The sequence below is a fragment of the Chionomys nivalis genome, unplaced genomic scaffold (genome assembly GCF_950005125.1).
Source record: "Chionomys nivalis unplaced genomic scaffold, mChiNiv1.1 scaffold_28, whole genome shotgun sequence".
NCBI classification, from domain to species: Eukaryota; Metazoa; Chordata; class Mammalia; order Rodentia; family Cricetidae; genus Chionomys; species Chionomys nivalis.
In genome coordinates, this window is record NW_026646922.1 from 7,669,836 (window position 1) to 7,692,950 (window position 23,115).

The 23,115-nt window shown below is 40.6% G+C and overlaps 1 protein-coding gene across 1 annotated transcript; it reads right to left on the reverse strand.

Annotated features, from left to right (window-relative positions):
- Positions 1 to 18,047: 18,047 nt before the first annotated feature.
- LOC130869133 (spindlin-2-like) lies at positions 18,048 to 23,020 on the reverse strand. The gene is made up of 4 exons (XM_057761198.1): positions 23,004 to 23,020; positions 18,366 to 18,804; positions 18,301 to 18,314; positions 18,048 to 18,207 (listed from the first exon to the last, which is right to left on the reverse strand). The coding sequence occupies exons 1-4, from the start codon at positions 23,018 to 23,020 to the stop codon at positions 18,048 to 18,050; spliced, it is 630 nt and encodes a 209-aa protein (XP_057617181.1).
- Positions 23,021 to 23,115: the final 95 nt, after the last annotated feature.

A 23,115-nucleotide genomic window follows, 5' to 3' on the forward strand; every position in this document is an offset into this window, starting at 1 on the left:
TTGTGCTCTTGAATATAGTTCCCTGCTTGTTTGAAGTAAAAGAGTGACTACTATTTTTAATAGAAATGATTAAATTTCTTTTTATGAGTGTGAGTTTATCTGCACATTAGTGTGTTCACCATGTGCATTCAGTGCTTGTGTAGGCCAGGGTCAGATGTTTTATAACTGGAGTTACAGATGTTTGTATGAGTGGGAGGAATTGAAACCCGGTCCTCTGGAAGACAAGCAAGTGACCTTAAATGCTGAGCCATCTCTCTCATGCAAGAATGATAGTTCCCTTTCAGGGGAAGGCCTAATTACTAACAGGCCTAACAGGCCTAACCACTAAAACCTGTCGAGGATATTTTGTAGTCCTAACAGGAGTCCAGGTGGTGGGTGACTCACTCAGTCGCCCTCCCTCCCCTTCTCACTCTTGTCACCTGCTTGCTATCTTGTGCCCTTTTCTCTCTTGCTTAGGAAACAGAACTCTTGAACAACACCATCCTCCCTGGAAACGTCATAGGGTTCAAGAAGAAAATTTTTTGTTGGATGTCTTGGAGTATCTGGAATGCTAGTGCCCTGATAAGGATTTTGTGAAGGTACCAGAGAAACACTCATGCTCTGGTGTTTCATTCTCTCTGTCTTTAAATCTCCAGAATGTTTTCTTTCTTTTTCTCTCCCTTCACCTTCACCATGGTCACACTTCTCTCTCATGCATATTCTGTCTGAATGTCTGTCATTTGAAGCAATGGAGATGACCTTACAGAAGAGGAGATTATTGTCAACAAAGAAGCTTTTGTTTCCTTTGCTGGTTTTTGGTCTCAACAAATGATCTCTTCCCTTTATCCTCTTCTTCCTTCCTCTCTGTCTTTCTCATAAGAGGGCAGCTTCCTTTACTTTGCAATCGATACATCATTGCAGGTTTTACCAACTGGCAATGCCTAGTTGAATTATTTACTGAGTAGTCTTTCTTTATGTACGCTACTTTCTTGCAGCAGCTGTCTGCATTATCTGGATGAAGTCTCATATCATTAAAGCCTCCTTTACTTTGGCTTAAAAACTAATTTGGGGTCAATGTAAGATAATAAAACACACAAGCTTGATGTGTTAAAATTTTATTAATATACATTAAAGTAAAAGCTATTGAAATAACAATAAAAAGCCACATCATGCACATCCTGGCTTAATTTGAATACCAGCAAAGGAACACCCAGCATGTAGTTGAGATATCTGGACATGGGATACTTCTCCCGAATTATCTTTATTAGTGATCGATGAATATTTTGGCTCCAAATTTTTTTGGAACCTTCTGGATGTTTCATTGTCCTTACTTTTTGTCAGAAAGATTTAAGATTAGTATTTATGTTGTCCCCACTATTTTTTGCATATTGGTTGCTCATTGCTCTTCTAACAGAATCCACAGAGAAAAAGGATTCTAAATTTGAATCAATCAGAGAGCTCCCAGTTCCAATTGGCTCAGATAGTGTAGGAAAATGAAATTCACCCAAAGATCCTGCTCTTCACATCTCATCTGCTTCTTTTGAGAGGTGAAAGGAGACCTGGTCTTAGGCTTTTCCAACTTACATTATGCATCTGTTTATGTGGAGGTCAGAAGACAGATTTTTCTCTCCCTTCACCACCACCATGTTCACACTTTTCTCTCTTGCATGTTCTGTCTGAATGTCTGTCATTTGAAGGAAGGGAAATGCCCTTACAGAAGAGGAGATTATGGTCAACAAAGAAGCTTCTGTTTCCTTTGCTGGTTTTTTGTCTCAACGGATGATCTGTTCCCTTTTCCCTCTTCTTCCTTCCTCTCTGTCTTACTCTTAAGTGGGCTGCTTCCTTTATTTTGGCAACCAATACATCATTGCAGGTTTTACCCACTGGCGATGCCTAGTTGAATTATTTACTGAGTCGGCTTTCTTTATGTACCCTACTTTCCTGCAGCAGCTGTATCCATTATCTGGATGAAGTCTCATACCATTAAACCCTCTTTACTTCGGCTTAAAACTATTTTGGGGTCAGTGTAAGATAATAAAACACACGAGCTTGATAAGTTAAAATTTTATTAATATACATTAAAATAAAAGACTATTAAAATAAAAAGTCTCATCATGCGCATCCTGGCTTAATTTGAATACCAGCAAAGTAACACCCATATTGCATTTGAGATATCTGGACATGGGATACTTCTACCCAATTCTCTTCATTTGTGATCAATATTTTGACTCCAATTTCTTTCAGAAACTTCTGGAAATTTCATTGTCCTTACTTTCTGTCAAGAATCTTAAAAATTAGTATTTATATTTCCCCCCCTTTTCTTTGCATATTGGTTGCTCATTGCTCTTCTTACAGAAACTGCAGAGAAAAAAGGTTCTAAATTTGAATCAATCAGAGAGCTCCCAGTTCCAATTGGCTCAGATAGTGTAGGATAATTAAATTCACCCAAAGATCCTCCTCTTCACATCTCATCTGCTTCTTTTGAGAGGTGAAATGAGACCTGGTCTTAGGCTTTTCCAACTTACATTATTCATCTGTTAATGTGGAGGATACAAGACAGCTGTCTAGACTCATGTTCTTCCTTCCACTCTCTGGGTCTTTGTTTTCTGGGTCTGGGCTGGTTTAATACTTATAATATGGCCTTGCCTTAGAACTCCTGGCAATCCTTGTGCTCATTAGGTATAACAAATTAAACAAAGTAAGGGCTTCCATATTAGGAGTCAAGAAAAACCTGAGTTTAGGAGATAGGTACATACACACACAGCCATATATTTGAGACAGGTTATCTCATTGAACCAGATGGTTACTGATTTTTCCAGAACAGGTGGTCTAATTGGTGTATAAGTATGGATATGGTTACTCTAGATCAAAGAGAGGTAGCTTACTGCCAGACTTGGCCCAGAGGTGCCTAAGGATGTGTATGTGTGCCTTCATACATATGGAAGCTGTTTCATTCTTTGTGTGTGTGTATATATGTGTGTGTGTGTATTCATGAATGTGAGTGCAAGTGGGCTTTGCCACAGTAAGCATGTGGGCTTGAGGAGAGGGGAGGACAGCCCAGCATATCAGTGGTTGCCTTCCATTTTGTTTGATATGGTGTCTTTGTTGTTTTTGTTGCTTATTCAAGGCTAGTTCACTAGCTAGCTTCTGAAGAGTCTCCTGTCTCCACCTCCCAATTTGTCTTAAGAGAACTGGACTTGCAGATACTTGTACACATCCTGATTTTAAGTAGATTCTGAGAATTCAGTCACAGTGCCTTTCACTTTCATGGCAAGTGTTTTGCCTACTGTGCCAACTTCCTGGCCCATGAGTTACTTATTGTTACTATTATTTAATTCAGTAACATTTCTATTAGCCATAGTTTTCTAGAGTAACAGAACTCATAGAAAAAGTTTTAACACAATGGTTTATAGGTTGTGGCCTTGTTAATCCCACTATGAAAGGAATGTCCAAAAGCAAAGTAGGTATTCAGTCCAAGACTCTGAATGTGTCAGCTAGTCTTTGGTACACACCAGAATTATAAAGAATTCTGTGTTAATGCTGGTGAGGGAATAGCCTTGACTTTGAGAGCAAGCAGGCAGAGAAAGAGATTCCTCCTTCCATCTCCTTTATATAAGCTGCCAGAAGATGGTGTGGCCCAGACAAAAATGCCTCTTCCCACCTCAAAAGAGTCCTATCTCAAAGATCCAGATTAGGAGTGTGTCTTACCACTTCAAAATTGAAATTAAGAAGAAATACCCCTCCATAAATATGCCCAGTCATTAAAATACTTATTAACTCTAGATGTAGTCAAGTTGACAACTAAGAATAGCCATCCCATCATTATGAATATATTGTCTATTCATATAGAAATCTGTATTTCTACCTCATAAAATCCTCCAAGGTTGTATGGCCACAGATCTACTTCACTTCCTATGAGACTTTTCTTAAGTCGGGCAGAGATGCCCCTTCATTGGAATGTCAATCCTGTTCACTGCAATCTACACCACCAGTTTAACTCCTTGTGGGGGTGCAGGGATATCACATTTACATGCTGATTTTCTGGTTTAGATTTTGCAGGAATATAGAAAGGTTATTATTCAGGGCCCCTCTTTTATAAAATAATGGGACACATACTACAGTTCATCCCATCACTCTGGTGGCAAAGTCTGTCTATATAAAATCTGAAAGCGGCATTGGGAAGTGTGTGACTTAGCAATGATGTGAAGGGATGGAGGATTCTGGAAATCCAATCACAGAAGGAAATATTGAGTAAGGTAGGTGGCCAACTGGCCAGTCAACTCCAGAGGAATAAAATGTCATTGTATCAGGGGCCATCATAAAGTTCTTCACATCTGTCAAGGACCAATGTGGGGTAGATGCAGTATGAATTTGCCTTTCAGCTCCTCAGAGTGTGGGTTCATTCTCAGTGGAAAGAAAAGTATGGTCATACACTGAGTTCCTTGGTTAAGATTTTAGACTTTGGCAATAAATTCAGATCTTGATTCCATCCTTCCTTTCTGTTGGAACTTTGTTAGACTGTGTAACATGCCTGAGCCTAGCTTCCTTATGTCTTAGGAAGAGAGGAGACAGGATTCACAAGGCCAAATGAGATAGGGAACAGGGTTCTTATAGAAAGATTTCTTCTAATGTCATTGTGTGAGGCAGGCCAAAGAGATGGAGGAGGGCTGTATGTCTATAGGTTTATAAAGAAACTGCCTTGGCCCTTTTGATAGGAAAGCAGGTTAGATAGGCAGAGTAAACAGAACAGAATGCTCGGTGAAAGAAGCCGAGTAAGACAGACGCCATGCCACCCCTCTCTGAGACAGAAGCAGCTTAAGAATCTCCCTGGTAAGCCAGCAGCTCATGGTGCTACACAGATTATTTGAAATGGCTTAATCAAGATGTGAGAATTAGCTAATAAGAAGCTAGAAATAATGGGTCAAGCAGTATTTAAAAGAATACAGTTTCTGTAAAATTATTTCTGGAAAAGCTAGCCAGAGCTGGAGACAGGTGGCAGGATGCAGCCTGCCATTCCTATAACACCAAAGAGCAGTCAAAGTTAAGCTCAAAGCTCTGCCACTGAAATGTGTATAATATAAATTGGAAACACAGTTGTTTAAAAAGATGAGTGTAACATTTTATGGAAATGTGTATGCATGCATGCAGAGGCCAGAATTAACCATGGGTGTCTTTCTTAGTTACTCTCTGTCATGTTTAAGATACATCATTTCTTTGAACCTGGAGCTGACCAATTCCCCTTGACCAAAGACTGAGACTCAGAGACCCGCCACCACCTCCTATTCCCTCCCCCTCCCCCAATCAAGTCTTCCTTCCTCCTCAGCCCAAAGAGCAAGCAGGTTTCTCTGCCCTGTGGGAGGTCTAAGGGCCACCCACCTCCATCCAGGTCTATTAAGGAGAGCATCCAAACATCCTGGGCTCCCACAAATTCATTACGTGCAATAGGATCAAGAACCCATTGCCATTGTTCTTCAGTTCTCAGTAGTCCTCATTGTCCATTATGTTCAGCGAGACCAGTTTTGTCCCATGATTTTTCAGTCCCCGGCCAGCTGGCCTTGGTGAGTTCCCGATAGAACATCCCCATTGCCTCAGTGTGTGGGTGCACCCTTCGCCATCCTGAGTTCCTTGCTCGTGCTCACTCTCCTTCTGCTCCTCCTTTGGATCGTGAGACTTCAGTCCAGTGCTCCATTGTTGGTCTCTGTCTCTGTCTTCTTTCATCACCTGATGAAGGTTAATATTCAGGGGGAAGCTTATATGTTTTTCTTTGGGTTCACCTTCTTATTTAGCTTCTCTAGAATCACGAATTATAGTCTCAATGTCCTTATTTATGGCTAGAAACCAAATATGAGTGAGTACATCCCATGTTCCTTTTTCTGGGTCTGGCTTACCTCACTCAGGATTAGTGTTTTCTATTTCCGTCCATTTGTATGCAAAATTCAAGAAGTCATTGTTTTTTACTGCTGAGTAGTACTCTAATATGTATATATTCCATACTTTCTTCATCCATTCTTCCATTGAAGGACATCTAGGTTGTTTCCATGTTCTGGCTATTACAAACAATGCTGCTATGAACATAGTTGAGCATATACTTTTGTTGTACGTTTGGGCATCTTTTGGGTATATTCCCAATAGTGGTATTGCTGGGTCGAGAGGTAGGTTGAACCCGACTTTCCTGAGAAACCGCCACACTGCTTTCCAAAGTGGTTGCACAAGTTTGCATTCCCACCAGCAGTGGATGAGAGTGCCCCTTTCTCCACATCCTCTCCAGGAGAGGCTATCAATGGTGTTTTTGATTTTAGCCATTCTGACAGGTGTAAGATGCTATCTTAAGGTTGTCTTGATTTGCATTTCTCTGATTGCTAAGGAAGTTGAGCACGATTTTAAGTGTCTTTTGGCCATTTGAACTTCTTTTGTTGAAAAGTCTCTGTTCAGCAGAGTGCCCCATTTTATAATTGGATTGATTAACCTTTTATGGTCTAATTTCTTGAGTTCTTTGTATATTTTGGATATCAGACCTTTGTCAGTTGTGGGGTTGGTGAAGATCTTCTCCCAGTGAGTTGGTTGCCTTTCTGTCTTAGTGACAGTGTCCTTTGCTTTACAGAAGCTTCTCAGTGTCAGGAGGTCCCATTTATTCAATGATGTCCTTAGTGTTTGTGCTGCTGGGGTTATACATAGGAAGTGTTCTCCTGTGCGCATGTGTTGTAGAGTACTTCCCACTTTCTCTTCTATCAGGTTCAGTGTGTTTGGACTGATATTGAGGTCTTTAATCCATTTGGACTTGAGTTTTGTGCATGGTGATGAATATGGATCTATTTTCATTCTTCTACAGATTGACTTCCAGTTTTGCCAGCACAATTTGTTGAAGATGCTTATGTTCTTCATTTGTATGGAAAGCACCTTACTGACTGAGCCATGGCTGAAGAACAAGACAGTTGGTTAAAAAGTATTGAGGTCTGAGATAATATTCTGAATCAGAAAAGGGAATGGTATGACTTTAAAAGAAATGTTGGGGAGATTGAGATGAGAGACATTCAATCATGAATGCCTTTGCTTCCTCCCCTCAAGACTCCTGGTGGATGTGTCCAGAGGGCTACTGAATTATCACAGCATGGGGAAACGGCGAACTGTGAAGTCTGTTTGGGCTCAGGTCTTGATATCAAATTTAGGGTGTAAATATATAAAAGTGTACATCCAGAGTAGCATGCTATGGTTGGTCTATCCCAGTAGTATATTGCATTTCAAAGCAGATGTTAATTTCTGCTCATTTTAGAGGGGCATGACAGCAGATGCTCAAGGCAGAGATGCATTGTTATAGATGCTTAAGGCAAAGAAATATTGCTCCAGATGCTCAAGGCAGAGATACATCATTTTAGATGCTTAAGGCAGAGATTCATTACATGGGATTGAAATGGCATTCCATCTCCTGAGCTTTGACTGCCAGGATTTGTGGCTCATTAACCTTTAAAAATGCTTTCATTATCTTCCTGGAATTGGGACATGGGGTTCTTCATTTTCAGTTACCACCTTTGTCTCATCACTGCCTATATGTCGCATAGTCTCAGTTTTTCTACTTTCTGATTAGGAAAGCCATCTTTTGCAGTCTTAGCTTCTTCCAGAATGTAACTGAATATATTCTCTGGAACTCTGCAACTCCCCATGGTGTTACATGTCTTAGCTTTGGTGTTACGTCCTCAGCTTCCATTGATGCTCAGAATTCTTCATCTGTTTCTTGTTGCTGCCAATGTGATTGTGGCCATGTATGTCATATCTCAAGCTGGATGCTCTATCTGTTTTTATTATTCCTGCAAGTGGTTCAATGCACTGTACCTGAGATAGAGACTCCTCTGGGGGAGAAGACGAGCAAAGAGGACATTTTGATGCCCTGGTATTACAATGCCAGATGAGATGCTTCCCCAAGCAGCAAGCATCCTGTTCATATGATCAGAAGAAAGGCAGATGTGACAGTGTAGACTGACATCATAACATCCTGGAAGATGCATTTTTTCCCAATTATGTTAGTTTTGAATCTTCCCCAAGGGTCCTTCATAAGCCGTTTGTTACATCAGTGAGACTTTTTGTTGAGACTCTAGAGAGATATGCCTCCTTCTGCCAATGGTGAGGATAACTCCAGGGAAAAAGGTCATTTGTGCCACACTCTAGCTGGCCCTCTCAGAGTAGAAACTTCCAATGCTTGGGCTAGCTGCTTGGAGATTTTGTGGCCTAAACAGGAGTAGTGACTATGGAAAATGCTCTGGCTGTTTCCTACTTAGCTCAGGTCTCCTCTTCCATTTTGAAATCCTACAGGGTAGTGCACTCATGCTCCCTCTCCTTTTCTTTTATCTCTCCTGTGTGAACCCATAATTTTACTTTCTTATCTGACTCTGACCCTTCCATCTCCACATATAAAGTTCTTTAATGCCAATATGTAGTTTTGGTTTATAGACTCTATCCTGCAGGAAAGCTACTTAGATAGGAAGCAAACAACTCAAATTAACTATAGAGAGTTTGATACCTGAGCATATTCACAAGGCAACATCCTCCAAACAGTATATTGGCAGTAAATATATAACCGAGCAATCATCACAGACAAATAGAGATGCTTAGATGAGGCTCAGATCAACTGAGCCAAAGATTTAAAAAAAAAAAAAACACTCTACAGATCACTGATCTACCTCAAGGCTGCACAGTGAATTTCAGGTTCTCAGCCTTACTGAACTATTAACCATGCTGGGGTGGGCTTTGTTGAACCAACTGCTATTGAGTCATTTCTACTGTAAGTGCTCGCTCACCAATTTTCCTGTAAGTAACCCGAAAATTATTCACTGGTTCACCTAGTTAGACTTTGTCTATTGTTAGTTCCATATCTCTGGTGTGTAGCCAATTTATTCATACAACATAGGTTTTACCCAGACAAGCCATCTCAGGATAGTCAATGAATCTGCAATACCCTTTGTTGGTGGAGGCCACTCATTAGTTAGTTTCCTGACCACCTTGACTTGAAATAATCACATAAAACCTATATTATTCACAACACTGTTTGGCCAATAGCTTAATAGTATTTCTAGATTCCTCCCTTATTCTAAACAAACCTATTTGCATTTATCTGTATCACCAGTAGTTCATGTCTTACCAACAAATTTTTGGCAACTCCAGAGAAGGTGTTCTTCCATGGTGGTGTCTATGTGGCTTCTCACTGACCCTACACTGTTTCTCCTATCATTGTTTACTTTTACCACCTAGGTCTATTCTGCTAAGCTACTGTCTGAAACAATATTATTCATTAACCAATAAAAGCAAACATAGACAGAAGGACTTCCCAAACCAACCCTTTGTCCAATGTATTAATTCCAAGACCTGGTATAAAATTTTCTAATAAAACAAATACTTGAAAGGGGTTGATGTTTATTCTCAGGATCTGAAATAAATGTGTTGGTGGGGACCCTACTTCCTCAAGATGTGCTAGGAAAGTTGGCTTTTGATATTCCTCAGTATGTATCAGTTCTCTTACTGTCTCCATTGTTTTGTGAGCACACCACTGTTTCCCTGTGTCTCTTTTGATACAGAGGTTTGCCATTGAATTTAAAGACCATCTTATCCTGAGATGACACATTTTTGTGAATCTTAAGCTTCTATTTGCCAAGTAATATTTTTAAATTATGATCCCTCTCAGTGGAAGCTAAAACTTGGATATATCACTTTTATGTCCTGGTTTCCTGCTGTACTGTGTATTTACAAATTCTCAGGATAAAGACTGTGTTACTTGGCAGGAGTCACTACATTTTAGGTGACCCTGTGTGATTGGTTTTTCCTTTGTTAAATAGAATCTTTAATGATCTTGAGAGAAAGGAAATGAAATGCTATTACAATATGTTAAATATTCTTTATCCTTGGGCATCTGTCCTTCTGAGGGTTGTTTTTGTTTTAATCTCATGTATGTACTTACAAAATGTAATGGTTTCATTCCATCTGCTATGCAAAACATTGTGGCAAATAAACAAGCCAGCAAAAAACATCAACACAAAAACAACTTAAGGGAGAGAAGGTTTTATTTTGCCCAGCATTTCAGAGGGATTGTTTCAATAGCTATTGAAATGGCAGAGCAACAGGAGTCTGAGGCTCACTGGCCATATTGCATTAACAATTAAGAAGCAGAGAGAGATCAGGAAGTCGGGTGAGTCTATAGATTCTTAGAGCCTATCTTCAGTGTCCACTTCCTCCAGCAATTCTCTGCCTCCTAAAGGTCCGGCAACCACTTCAAAGAGCACCACCTGTTTGGGAAAAAATGTTCAAATATGGGAGCTTATGGGGGACATTTCTCACTCAAACCACAACATGTTCTATGCCAATAGATTCCAGAACTAACCAGTAAAATCTATTATCACCCATGATGGGCAACTTGTTATACTCAGGGGGAGATAAATATAAATGCATGCACAACTTGAAAATGGCTCCTGTAACTTTAGGCTGTCATAATTACATGCATAACATATAGGTATCAGGTCGGTTCATAATAATGCAACCCTGAAAGTCTAATCAATCTTAATATTTTAAAGTCTATTTAATATTTTATTAAAATATAATATTTTAAAGTCTAACCACAATCAAGGATCCTGCTTCAGAAGAAGCTGGTTTGTGGGAGAGAAGAGGCAACGACGTGAATAACACAGAAAAGGATAAAGTGTTCTCTAGCTTGATGAGCTGTTTGAGGAGCTGGTCATTGATGCTCCATGGGAAATGAGAGCAAGACCCACAGTAACAGCTTTATTGTGTCAGTGTGTGCAACCACAGTAGGCTGTGTGATCAAAGTCACCCTAAGTTTTGGGCTTCCAGAGTAGATTAAATGGAAGGCTAGTGTGTTCTGAGAGGGCTCCTCAGGGAGACACATGAGTTGACATCAGCCCTCAAGCAATGGGAACAGGCCAGGTGTAAGAGACAGGGAGAGGGCTATTTGAAAGAAAAAGGATGAATTCTGGAATGAGCAACTATTATTCTCATTATTGTTTCACAACACAGAAACCCAAATCCACCACCTGCCTCTTTCAATTTGACTTGAAAGAACATGGAGAGAGTGCTAAAAAAATCAGAGATTTAAAGCCATTTATTTTCCTCTTGCAATGTACAATGCTTTACACAAAAAATATTCTATATAAAAAAGCCCCACTCTTTGTCTATCTTTGGGCACAAATTTCCTTCCTGCCCCACATTGCCAGGAGCCATACAGGTAAGAACAATTTGTCAGGCAGTTTGGCTGTTGCTGTTCCTGAATTCTGTCCTTCTTTTTGCTGGTAATTTGGATGTTTATTGTTTCATTTTGTGTTGGAGATCTGTGATATATTGGTCAGGCATACACACTGCTGTATTCTCAATCTTTTGTTCTGTAAACTTCATTACAATTCCAACATCAATCCGAGCATTTGTTCCTTTTCATCTTTGACATTTCTAATTAAGAAATAAGAATCCTGGCACTACTTCTGCATATATCTGGGCAATCTTGGAGTGAGCCAGCTCAAACCTACATTCCTCTGGATTCTCCCATGAGCTGTGCACCTGCACTTCCTTCCCAACCATTTTATGATTTGAACACCTGTTGCTCTCGTTCTTTTTACAAAGACCTGGGCAGATCTGGTTGCTGGTACCAATGACTTCCACAGATACATTACTGTCTCCTAGACATGTGCTCCCTGGGCATTCCGTGATATCAAATGTATTTTTTATTTGACCTAAGTGTAATTTGATTGTAGGTGGAGATATCAGCTATATTGGCATGAATTGAAACAAGCTGCCAAGTTCAACTAAGTCACACACATGTAAGATTCAGTCCCAAGTAGGAGTGTATCTAGGGAGAGGTTATATGTGACAAGGATATATATGACACAAGAGGGTCAACCTCTGCCAGACGTGTCTTAACAAATTTTCAGAGCAGTAATGGATGTCCATGAAAGGTAAATATTTTAATGAAAATCAGATAGGCTTTTTTATATTATAGGTGTTTTACCAATATATTAATTTATTAAAATTATGCATCATTCCTAACACATTAGGCTTTAACTGCCAACCTGACCCAACTTAGAAGCAGATAAGAGTCTCAGTTGAGGAATTGCCTCATCAGGTGGGTCTGTAAGCATGACTATTAGTCAAGTGTTAATCAAGCCCAGTCCACTGTGGGTAGCATCATTCCCTTGGAAGTGGTCATGTGCTGTGTATGAAACCTAGCTGAGTTTGAGGCTGCAAGCAAGTTAGCAAGTGGCATCCACTACACTTGTGCTACAGGGACTGCCGAAATTTTAAAGTTATAAATTAAACAACACACACAGCTTGGGTCTATATTGGAGTCAACAGTCGAGGGAGAGTCAAGTGTAAATGTAGGCTCTTTGGTATAGAAGAGACAGGTATTTAACTCTTCACTTTAGACCTATCTTGCTGAAACTTTAGAATGTACCAGGGACATTAAAATGGAAATAACTGAAGTGCTTTTCCTTGGTAGTGTCTCTCTGCTGAGCTTAACTGACTATTCTTAAATACAGAGAGTTTTGTCTGGTCTTGGAGTAAGCATATCTCTTCCTTCACCTGTCCTACATAAGAGGGAAGGGTCAGAAGTTTGTGCCAGACCCAAAAAGCACCTAGTTGACAACTGGTATCAGAGGCCCCTGGAGGAGGGTATAATTCACTCAGTGATGAATTTTCTCCCCCTGTGGCTGACTTGGTGGACAGTATGTTCTTTAAGATTTTGTTGAAGGCAAAAACTTCAATATCATCTAAGAGTAAAACCCAAAGAAATATAGGAATGTTGCTGCTCTCCCTCAATTCACTTGCTTCTCTTGCAGATAAAGAACACTCCAGAATGTAGGTGGTATCTATAATGGTGTGTCTGTGTTAGCTAAGCATACCTCATTGGAGTTTTACAACTCTTGAGGCACCAGCTTACAAAAAATGCCTGCAGGATACTGTGGGGTTAGCACAGGACTCAAGAAAATTCTTAGGGAACTGGGTTTCCGGCCATCTCCAATGTCTACTTTCTTCCAGCACCCTCAATTAGGCAGGGGCTTTCGTATCAGCTACAGCTGAAATTTCTTCTGACTCTAAAAATTTCACAGTATCTAGGACAAACTTTTCCATCTGACATCTCTTTGGAATATAAGATGAGTTCCCTGAAGGCCATAGATATGTCTCAATTTTCACCTCCCAGTCCCAGAAGTATCAATGGTACCTTACAAATTCAGGGCTCTCAGTAAGTGTTAAAGGGATGAATAAGGTTTTGGCATATCCAAAGGGATCAGAAAGGTCCTGAGGGAATGAAGCATGGCCAAGTGTTTCCTTAGATCTGCTGTTTTTCTCCATGCTTTTCTCCTGAAAGTTCATGGAAGGAAATATGACCGTAAGTCTGTGTTTGATGTCAGGAAGGTGTGAAAGAATGCTGGCTTATTGAGCTTATGAGAACTTTTCCCTTAGATGAAGGCTGTGTGATGAGGTGGGGATCATGCTAACTATCTTCTCAGTTTATCTGGGTAACCTTTCAACATGAGTGTCCTGTGCAAGTGTTCTATGGACAGATCCCAGTGTGGTCAGATGAGGAATGCTAAAGGTACTGAAACATAATGTTATGGCCTGGGAAGACAGACATTCTTTGAAGTCCTTTGTAAGAGGTTTATAAAAGACCCAATTACCATTTCCTGGGGTACTGTGGGATCAAACAGAAACTTAGGCATCCTTTGCCTTTTATTCATTTTGTGTGTGGTTTAGTTACAGCGTATATGTGTGTATGCATGTTTCTTCATGTGTGGGTTCACATGCATGTATGTGTGAACATGAATTAAGCAGCACAGAGATCAATGTTGGGAGTAAAGCTCAGTAATTCTCTAACCTCAGTCATTCATGCAGAACTTCTTAAACAAATATATCCATTGACAGTGAGGCCAGACTCTTTAGCCAGAACACCAAGTGGGTTTCTGGGGGATCAGACCTTTGATGCTTACACTATACCAAGCAGCCATCACCACAACATTCTAGGCACCAACTTTACATGAGATAAAGAGTAGCATTTATTGTGCACCCAGATGCTTCATGCATATCAATTCCTGCAGTATTTCAAACCTCTTGGGACTTGCCTCATAAACTCCACATCCTTCTGATGTGAAAACCATGTAGACCAACAAAGAGGTAGGACTCAGGCTGGGACTTGAGCCTTAGAGCTCTGATCACTATATTCAAAAGAGTGCCCTAATTTCTCAGTTAATACAGCCCCTGCAAAGGCTTGTGACAGTGACTCCACTCTCTCCTTACCTTTTCAATATAGTGCTTGAAGTTCTAGCAATAGCAATAAGACAACATAAGGAGATCAAGTGGATTCAAATTGGAAAGGAAGAAGTTAAACTTTCATTATTTGCTGATGATATGATAGATAAGTGACTCCACTCTCTCCTTACCTCTTCAATATAGTGCTTGAAGTTCTAGCAATAGCAATAAGACAACATAAGGAGATCAAGTGGATTCAAATTGGAAAGGAAAAAGTTAAACTTTCATTATTTGCTGATGATATGATACATAAGTGACCCCAAAACTGTACCAAAGAACTTCAAAAACTGATAAAGACTTTTAGTGATGTGGCAGGATACAAGATTAAATCTAAAAAAATCACTTGCCCTCCTATACACTAAGATAAGTATGCAGAGAGGGAATTCACAGAAGCATCACCCTTCATGATAGCCACAAATAGCATAAACTATCTCGGGGTAACGCTGAACAAGGAAGACAAAGATGTATTTGAAAACATCTCTAAGACTTTTAAGAAGGAAATGCAAGAGGATACCAGAAAATGGAAGGATCTCCCTTGCTCTTGGTTTGGGAGGATCTAGTAAAAATGGCAATTCTCCCAAAAGAAATCTATAGATTCAGTGCAATCCCCATTAAAATCACATCAAAATTCTTCATATAACTTGAGAGGAAAGTAATCAACTCTATATGGAAAAACAAAAAAACCCAGGATAGCCAAAGCAATTTTTAAAATTTATTTATTTATAAAAGATTTCTGCCTCCTCCCCTCACCGCCTCCCATTTCCCTCGCCTACCCCCCAAAAAGTCCACATCTCTCCTCAGCACTAAGATCAATCAGGGTTCCCTGCCCTTTGGGAAGTCCAAGGTTCACCAACCTCCATCCAGGTCTAGTAAGGTGAGCATCCAAATGGCCTAGACTCCCACAAAGCCAGTACATGAAGTACGATCAAAAACCCATTGCTATTGTTCTTGAGTTCTCAGTAGTCCTCATTGTCCACTATTTTCAGTGAGTCCTGTTTTATCCCATGCTTTTACAGAACCATGCCAGCTGGACTTGCTGAGATTCTGATAGACCATCCCCATTGCATCAGTGTGTGGGTACACCCCTCGCGGTCCTGAGTTCCTTGCTCGTGCTCTTTTCTCTTTTGCTCCTGATTTGGACCTTGAAATTTCAGTTCAGTGCTCCAATGTGGGTTCTGTCTCTGTCTTATTTCATCGCCTAATGAAGGCTAATATTCAGGAGGATGCCTATATGTTTTTCTTTAGGTTCACCTGCTTATATAGCTTCTCTAGGATCATGAATTATAATATCAATGTCCTTTAATTATGACTAGAAAACAAATATGAGTGAGTACATCCCATGTTCCTCTTTTTGGGTCTGGCTTAACTCACTCAGGATAGTTTTTTATATTTCCATCCATTTGCATGCAAAATTCAAAAAGTCATTGTTTTATTTTTACTCCTAAGTAGTGCTCTAACATGTATATATTCCATACTTTCTTCATTCATTCTTCCATTGGTAGGCATCTAGGTTGTTTCCAGGTGCTGGCTAATACAAAAAATGCTGCGATGAACAGAGTTGAGCATATACTTTTGTTTTATGATACGGCATCTCTTGGGTATATTCTCAAGAGTGGTATTGCTGGAGCAAAGGATATGATGATCCAAAATTTCCTCAGAACCAGAAGCACTACTTTTCAAAATGGTTGCACATATTGAATTCCCAACAGCAATGGATGAGTATACCCCTTTCTCCACAATTTTCCAGCAAAGGCTATCATTGGTGTCTTTTATTTTTGCCATTCTGACAGGTGTAAGATGATATCTCAAAGTTGTCTTGATTTGCATTTCCCTTTATTGTTAAGGAAGTTGAGCCTGACTTTAAGTGTCTTTTGTCCATTGAACTTCTTCTGTTGAAATTCTCTGTTCAGTTCAGTACTCCAATTTTAATTGGGTTAATTAGTATTTTAACATTGAGTTTCTTGAGTTCTTTATATATTTTGGAGATCAGACCTTTGTCTGTTGAGGGGTTGGTAAAAATCTTCTTCCAGTCAGTTGTTTGCCTTTTAGTCTTAGTGACAGTGTACTCTGCTTTACAGAAGCTTCTCAGTTCCAGGAGGTCCCATTTATTCAAAGTTGCCATTAATGTCTGTGCTGCTGGGTTTTTATTTAGGAAGTGTTCTCCTGTGCCCATATGTTGTAGAGTACTTCCTTCTATCCCTTCTATCAGGTTCACTAGTGGTCCGCTGTCTTTTGGCTATCTTCTGTGCTTGAGCTTCTTACCTGCCCACTCTCTAGGTTGAAAAAACTCTTCTGTTTAAGTCAGAAACAAATTCGTTGTCTCCATTATGAGTTCAAGCAAGCATAAGAAGGGAAGGATGTATGTATTTTGTTCTCTGCTGAGAAACCTACTTCCTGACTGACTGAGTCAATGAAAAGAGAAGGTATGCCTATCTCCAAAATGAGTAAGAAAAATCTGAACAGATAGAAAAGCATTTGCAGGACAGCTATGCCTGTCCTTCAACATTGAGCTAATAGTTAGGTGGTTGAATCCAAGAAAACCTGCCCAAGGTCATGGCACTCCAGTCCACTGACTGTCAGTATGTTGTCCTCTCATTGAGACTCAGGATATTACATAAAGTCATTCTGTGTGTTTTTTAAAGAAGTGAGTTCTGTGAGACCCACTGCAAAATAAAAGATTCGTTAGTCAGGACAACCGTAGTCCTCCTCAATGCAGATTGATGAAGGTAGGCATTCACACATAATAGGATCACATAAAGCCTGTATGTGAAGTAGAGACAAATCCCAGTGCCATTATCATTGGGTTTTCAATCTGCCCCAATTGTTAGCCACATTTAGCACTTCCACTTTGATCCCATGCTCTGTCAGTCCCAGCACAGCTGGTTCTGTTGAGCTCCAAATAGCTCAGGCAGAGTGTCTCAGTGGAATGACTTAGCCTTATATTCCTGACTTCTTTGCTCATATTCTCCCCCCTTCTTCTCTTCAACAGGAGCTTGAAAGCTCAGTCTAGTTTTCTGATATGGATCACTGTCTTTATATCCAATATTTGCCAAACAAAAATTTGTGATGATATTGAATATAGTCATCAGTCGGATTATGGGACAAGGCAGTCTTAGTGCCTAGGGACATGGTACACTGCAGGCACCCTCTCCTCACCAACCCAAGGTCCTAGTTGGAGTAACCCCATGGCCTTATGGGAACACCGCTAAATATAAGACTCTTACCAACCACAGAATGGCCCCCTAAGTTGAGCTCTCATCAGTTGGTGAGCATTAAATTGTGTGTGTGTATATGTGTTTAAATAACAATAAAAATAGAGGGATTGTAATATTGAAATTTCTTATCTTTAGAAGAATATTTGCTACAGAAACAGAGTCATAATAGTACTGAGAGTATATCCTATCATATGACATGCTTTTCCCTCATGCATTATCCCTCTCTGAGATCCTACATCTTTTTGGCCACTCTCCTCTGTTTCCTAAACAGCCATCTTGTCCTCTTGCACACACTGCATCTCCTTTCGTCATTCCCTCTCCAAGGAGAAAAGACCATAAGTCCTGTTTTGTTCTGAGGCCAGTCTTTCTATGATGTCCCATCCTCCAGACACTCCATCATTGACCAAACAGCATAACACCTTCACAAATTTTTATTTTTAGAGCAAAAAAAAAGTTCCATTGAGAAAGATACCAGGATTAATAAAAGACCTGAGGTATTTCTGAAAAAAAGTGTTCTCCAAACACAGTTTTAAGTCTGACCCCAAATTTGTGAAATTCACTTTAACACATCTTCATCAAATCATAGACATAGATATGTAAGTCATTATCAAACTTGATGAAATGCACGGAAGGTTTGGTGGAAACTTGGTAAATAATTTTACCTATCTTTTGGGTTCCATCTTTTTCGTTGTGCTGCATGCTTTTGCCTGCCAAGGAATCCCTGCCTAATTCCAAATTCACCCCTATTGGAGGACATCCTGGCATAATGTGGAGGTTGCTTTCAATGTAGTCATCTAGATGGTGGTAAAGGTACACAACTGGATCTTTCTTGTAGGTAATGTAGAAACAGGTCTTCATGGTCTGCACCTCATCTTGGACCACCCCAGTCCACTCCTCCATAGAGCCTGGCATGATGTGGAGGTTGCCTTTAAGGTAGTCAACCAGGAGGTGGTAAATGTACAAGACCGGATCTTTCTTGTAGGTAATATAGAACCAGGTCTTCATGAATGGCACCTCCTCTAGGACCATCCCCTTCAAGTCATCCTTAGAGCCATTTGTGCCCTCAAATGTATGTTTCACTGCTCTGCCAACTATGGTGTTTGAGAGATGAGTATCTGTCTCCTGAGGAAATGGTACGTTGTTAGGCAGGAACTTAAGGTTTAAAATCCTTTCATCACTGTGAAGCTCCAATCCATAGACACAATCTATCCCATCATACTTCAACAAATAGAGAGAGGGATTTGTTGGCAGTTGATCTAGAATGATGGCTTTCCACTGGGTGACTGGTTCATTTGCTTCCTTCCAGCCGTGAGAAATACTGTGTCCGACATTATTCTCCAGGGCCTCAAAAGGCCTACTCAGTTTTTGCTTCTGGAGAGATGACCCATTCCTCTTCTGGACAGGTGGCATGCATCTCATACTAAGAGGCATCTTCATCATGGCTGTAGACTTACTGAGATAGGCCACTGACCTCCTGGTCCGCTGTTTCTTGGCTATCTTTCTATGCTTGGGCTTCATAGCTGCCCACTCTCTAGGTTGAAAGAACTTTCCTTCTGTTTAATTCAGAAACAAAGTCGTGGCCTCAACCAAGAGTGCCTGCAAGGATAACAAGGGGAGGCTATGAGGTCAAGGCTCTTTTCTGGAAGAACTGTGGTGCAGGAGACAAAGATATTGATCAACAGGTTTGCATACATAACTCTAATTTTCTCTTAAGAAATAAATAGGACAATCTGCACATTTTTCTCTACAGCTCAGTATAGCAATCTCAGAGACACATTCCTGCTGCCCAAAGGCAAATGACCTCTAGTGAGAAACCTACTTTCTGACTGACTAAGTCAATGAGAGGAGAAGGTATGCCTATCCCCGAAACGAGTAAGAAAAATCTGAACAGATAACAAAGAATTTGAAGGACAACCACACGTCTGATTTACATCAAGCTAATAGGTAGGGGGCTCAATCCAAGACAGCCTGCCCAAGGTCATGGCACTCCAGTCCACTGGCTCTCTGTATTGGGTCTCCTGATCCAGACCCAGGTATATTACATAAAGCCATTCTGTGTCTTCATTGTGGAAGTGAGTACTGTGAGACCCACTTCAACCTGAAAGACTCATTATTCTGGGCAACAGCAGCCATTGAGAAATAATTAGTATCTTTTAAAACACATATGGACAAAGAGGAGCTTTGCCATTTTAGTGGATTGATGAATTTGATATTGTTAGCAAAGATAAAGTGGGAAGAATAGCAGGCATTCACCATCCCCACAGCTATCAAATATAGGAGCTGGAAACAACAGAAATGGTGGACCCGCAGGAAATTTGAAGGAAAACTTTTTTATACTACAGAGGTCTTAGTTGCTTTGGAAACATATTTACCAAAAGAAAATGTCCTACCTCTACAGATTCCATCCTCCGGAAATGTACAGGTGCAAAAAGCCTGTTGAACAGTTGTGGAGACCACGAGCTGAACTGTCCTCTTCAGGCACTGTGAGGATAATAAACCCACCTTCGTGGAAGACTAGTGCTTTGAGTGGAACAGAGTTGCTACCCAACGAACCAAGGCTTTGTGACATCACCAAGGCTCTACTTATGTCAGAAATCCCCTCACAAGCTTGTTACTTCCCTATTTACCCACAGAAACATCTAGCATTCAGCTCCTCAAAAGCTGTATACAGCCACCAGGGGACCCAAAATAAGCCCCCACTCATCTTCCCAATTACTCAAGTCACACTCTTGCCCAAGCAACTCAATCCCTGTATCTTATTTTTCTGAAAAAGTCTTTGGTGTCTGAGTCAACAAATCACATGAAAGTTTTTTTTCTTAGATCACATCTCTCCATTGGTTATCTTCTATTGATTTTTTCTTCCTTCATAAATAATAAATTTCAAATTTCCTCTTCCTTTACTCCTCCCCCTAATTACTCACGCAACCACCAATCCTATCCACTCCCAATCCAGTTCTAATAGAGGGCAGGGTACCTTGACCTGTGGGAAGCCCTTGCCCCCCCTCCATCCAGATTGAGGAAGGTATGCATCTACATATAATATGATCGATTAAAGCCGGTATGTGCAGTACAGACAAATCCCAGTGCCATTATCATTGGGTTCTCCTTCTGCCCCAATTGTCAGCCACATTCAATGCTTCCACTTTGATCCCATGCTCTGTCAGTCCCAGCAGAGCTGGTTTTGTTGATCTCCCATTAGCTCAGACACAGTGTCTCAGTGGGTGGACCAAGCCCTTGTATTCCTTAGTTCTTTGCTCTTATTCTCTCCCCTTCAGCTCTTCAACTGGAGCTTGGTAGCTCAGTCTAGTTTTCTGATGTGGGTCCCTGTCTTTATCTCCATCCTTTTCCGTACAACAGTTCTATGGTGATATTCAAGATAGTCATCAGTCTGATTATGGGACAAAGCACCCGTAGTGCCTAGGGACATGGCACAGTGCAGGCACACACACCTCACCTGTCCAAGGTCCTCGTTGGTGTCACCCCATGGCTTTCTGGAACCCCTCTAGATAGAAGCCTCTTACTAACCCCAGAATGGCACCCTAAGTTGAGATATCAACAGTGTGTGTGCATTAACTTATGGGGGTGTGTTTGTGTGTTTAAGACACAATAACAGCAGATGGATTATAATATTGAAATTTCTTCTTATCTTGAGAAGAATACTTGCTACAGAAACACTATCACAGTAGTACTGAGAGTGTAGGCTGTCTCAGCATGGAGAAGTAACTGGAGCAAACCCCTAGTAGTTCAGCTCAGTGGCCCAAGAAAGATGGTCAAGGAAAGTCAATGAACTCAGGGATGGAAGTTAAAACTCAGGGTAAATAACATTCCAAATCATTCAGGCGGAACGTGAGACACTCGTGCAACAGTCACAAGTGTCTAAAATGCCTGGAGCTAGAATCTTAGGGCAGGAGAAGTTGTGGAGCTGAGAGTGCATTGCAATAACTGACAGAATCTGGCAAAAGACATGTAAGCGTATCTAGCAAACATCCATGGAAACCATGAAAGGGAGAAAACCCTGAGAAGTCTGCACAAAAACATAACATCTTGACAATTCTGAGATTAAAAGACAAAGGAGAGATCTTAAATATGTCACTGTCACATGGTGATGATTAACCCACTCCGTTGCAGAGTGAACCCCTGACATGTTTAAGATACCTGTCAATTCTGTCTATATATTTACAGAGAAATTCACGTTGCTTGCACAGAATAACTAGCAGCATGATTTACCGCTCAATCAAAGGCAAAGCAAAGAAATCAAGGACATGTTGTTGAATGCTGATGATGTTGTTGGGAGTGTTTGTGGGTTTTTTCTTAAAGGGAAGTCATTGGTCACACAAATGCATGAAGCAGATTCTGTCTCTGCCATGTACCTGAAAGCATGAAAAAAATAAACTAAAATAGGTTTTTGTCACATACTGGTAAATTTGGCTGCTATGACAAAATATTGTGTTGCAGGAGCTCTTTTTGCTCCTTCAGGCTATAGCAACTGAGATAAAGGCCATTGGCGTGTGGTGTCTCTCTCTTTCAAAATGGAGCAACTGCCTTCAGCTTGCTCTCTTGCATCCATCTCCACATCCAGCTACTAGGCTCCTCTCCTCATCCTGCAGAGGGCTGTTGTCTGGCATGGCAATCTGTAAGGTGTGCCCCTTAAAAGAAATAACCATTTTATGAATCATAATTCTAAACTGGTGTGGGAGATTGTTTGTGACTTACACCTTCCTATGTGATGAGAGCAACCAGGGTGTGAAGGGGGTTCTCACTGTTCATGTTGCAGAAGCCATGGAGCAGGAGTAGGAGGCCTCTCATTCTCTGTAAGGAAATCAGTAAACATTGGGGACCAGTGAAAGGATGCCCTGAAACATCAAGGCTTGAGCTTTCAGACCGCAATTCCTCCAGCTAGGTTCTGGGTCTCCACAACCTACAAAACCTCCTGAGGACCAAGTATTCAGAACCAGAAGCCTGTGTGGGCCATATCACATAAAATCATAATGAGTACACCAATCGTTTTTTTTTTTAATGTACATCCTTTTGTCCCTCCATAAACATTTGTATTTCCAATAAAGATAACTTGCTGCCTATTTGGTGTCCTGAAATTGCTATAAGGTGATGGTGGGGCATTCTTACATACCTTGCTGTGTATTATGAGACCTTAAGGGGACAGCAATTGTTTCAGAAATCAAAGGCTATAAGGTTCAAACATGTGGTTAGCAATGTGCTGGACACTTGGGTTGCCTATAGCTAATCTATGGAAAGATGGATTTCCTAAGAGGGGTAGCAGCACACATGGAGGCATGTAGTCTTACCTTTTCAAATGACCCATTTTGTGGCCTTACATCAGGCTCCTCTATTCTCCTCATCTTGGTTTCTTTACCAGATTAGGACAAAAATTAAAACTCAATGTCCTGGACGTGAACACTGAATGAGTTATCTATGTGAGATCACAGTGACAGAGCACATGGGAATCTGACTCATTGTACAGGCTTGCCAGGCAACAATCTGTAATCTGCCTAACTGTACTGCGCATGTGTTGTCATGGTTGCTCCTCTGTTCCTCCTCATATTGTCTCCATCTACAGAGAACTCAGAAAAATGCACCCCTGAGAGGGCAAGTTCTTTACAAATTAAAGTTT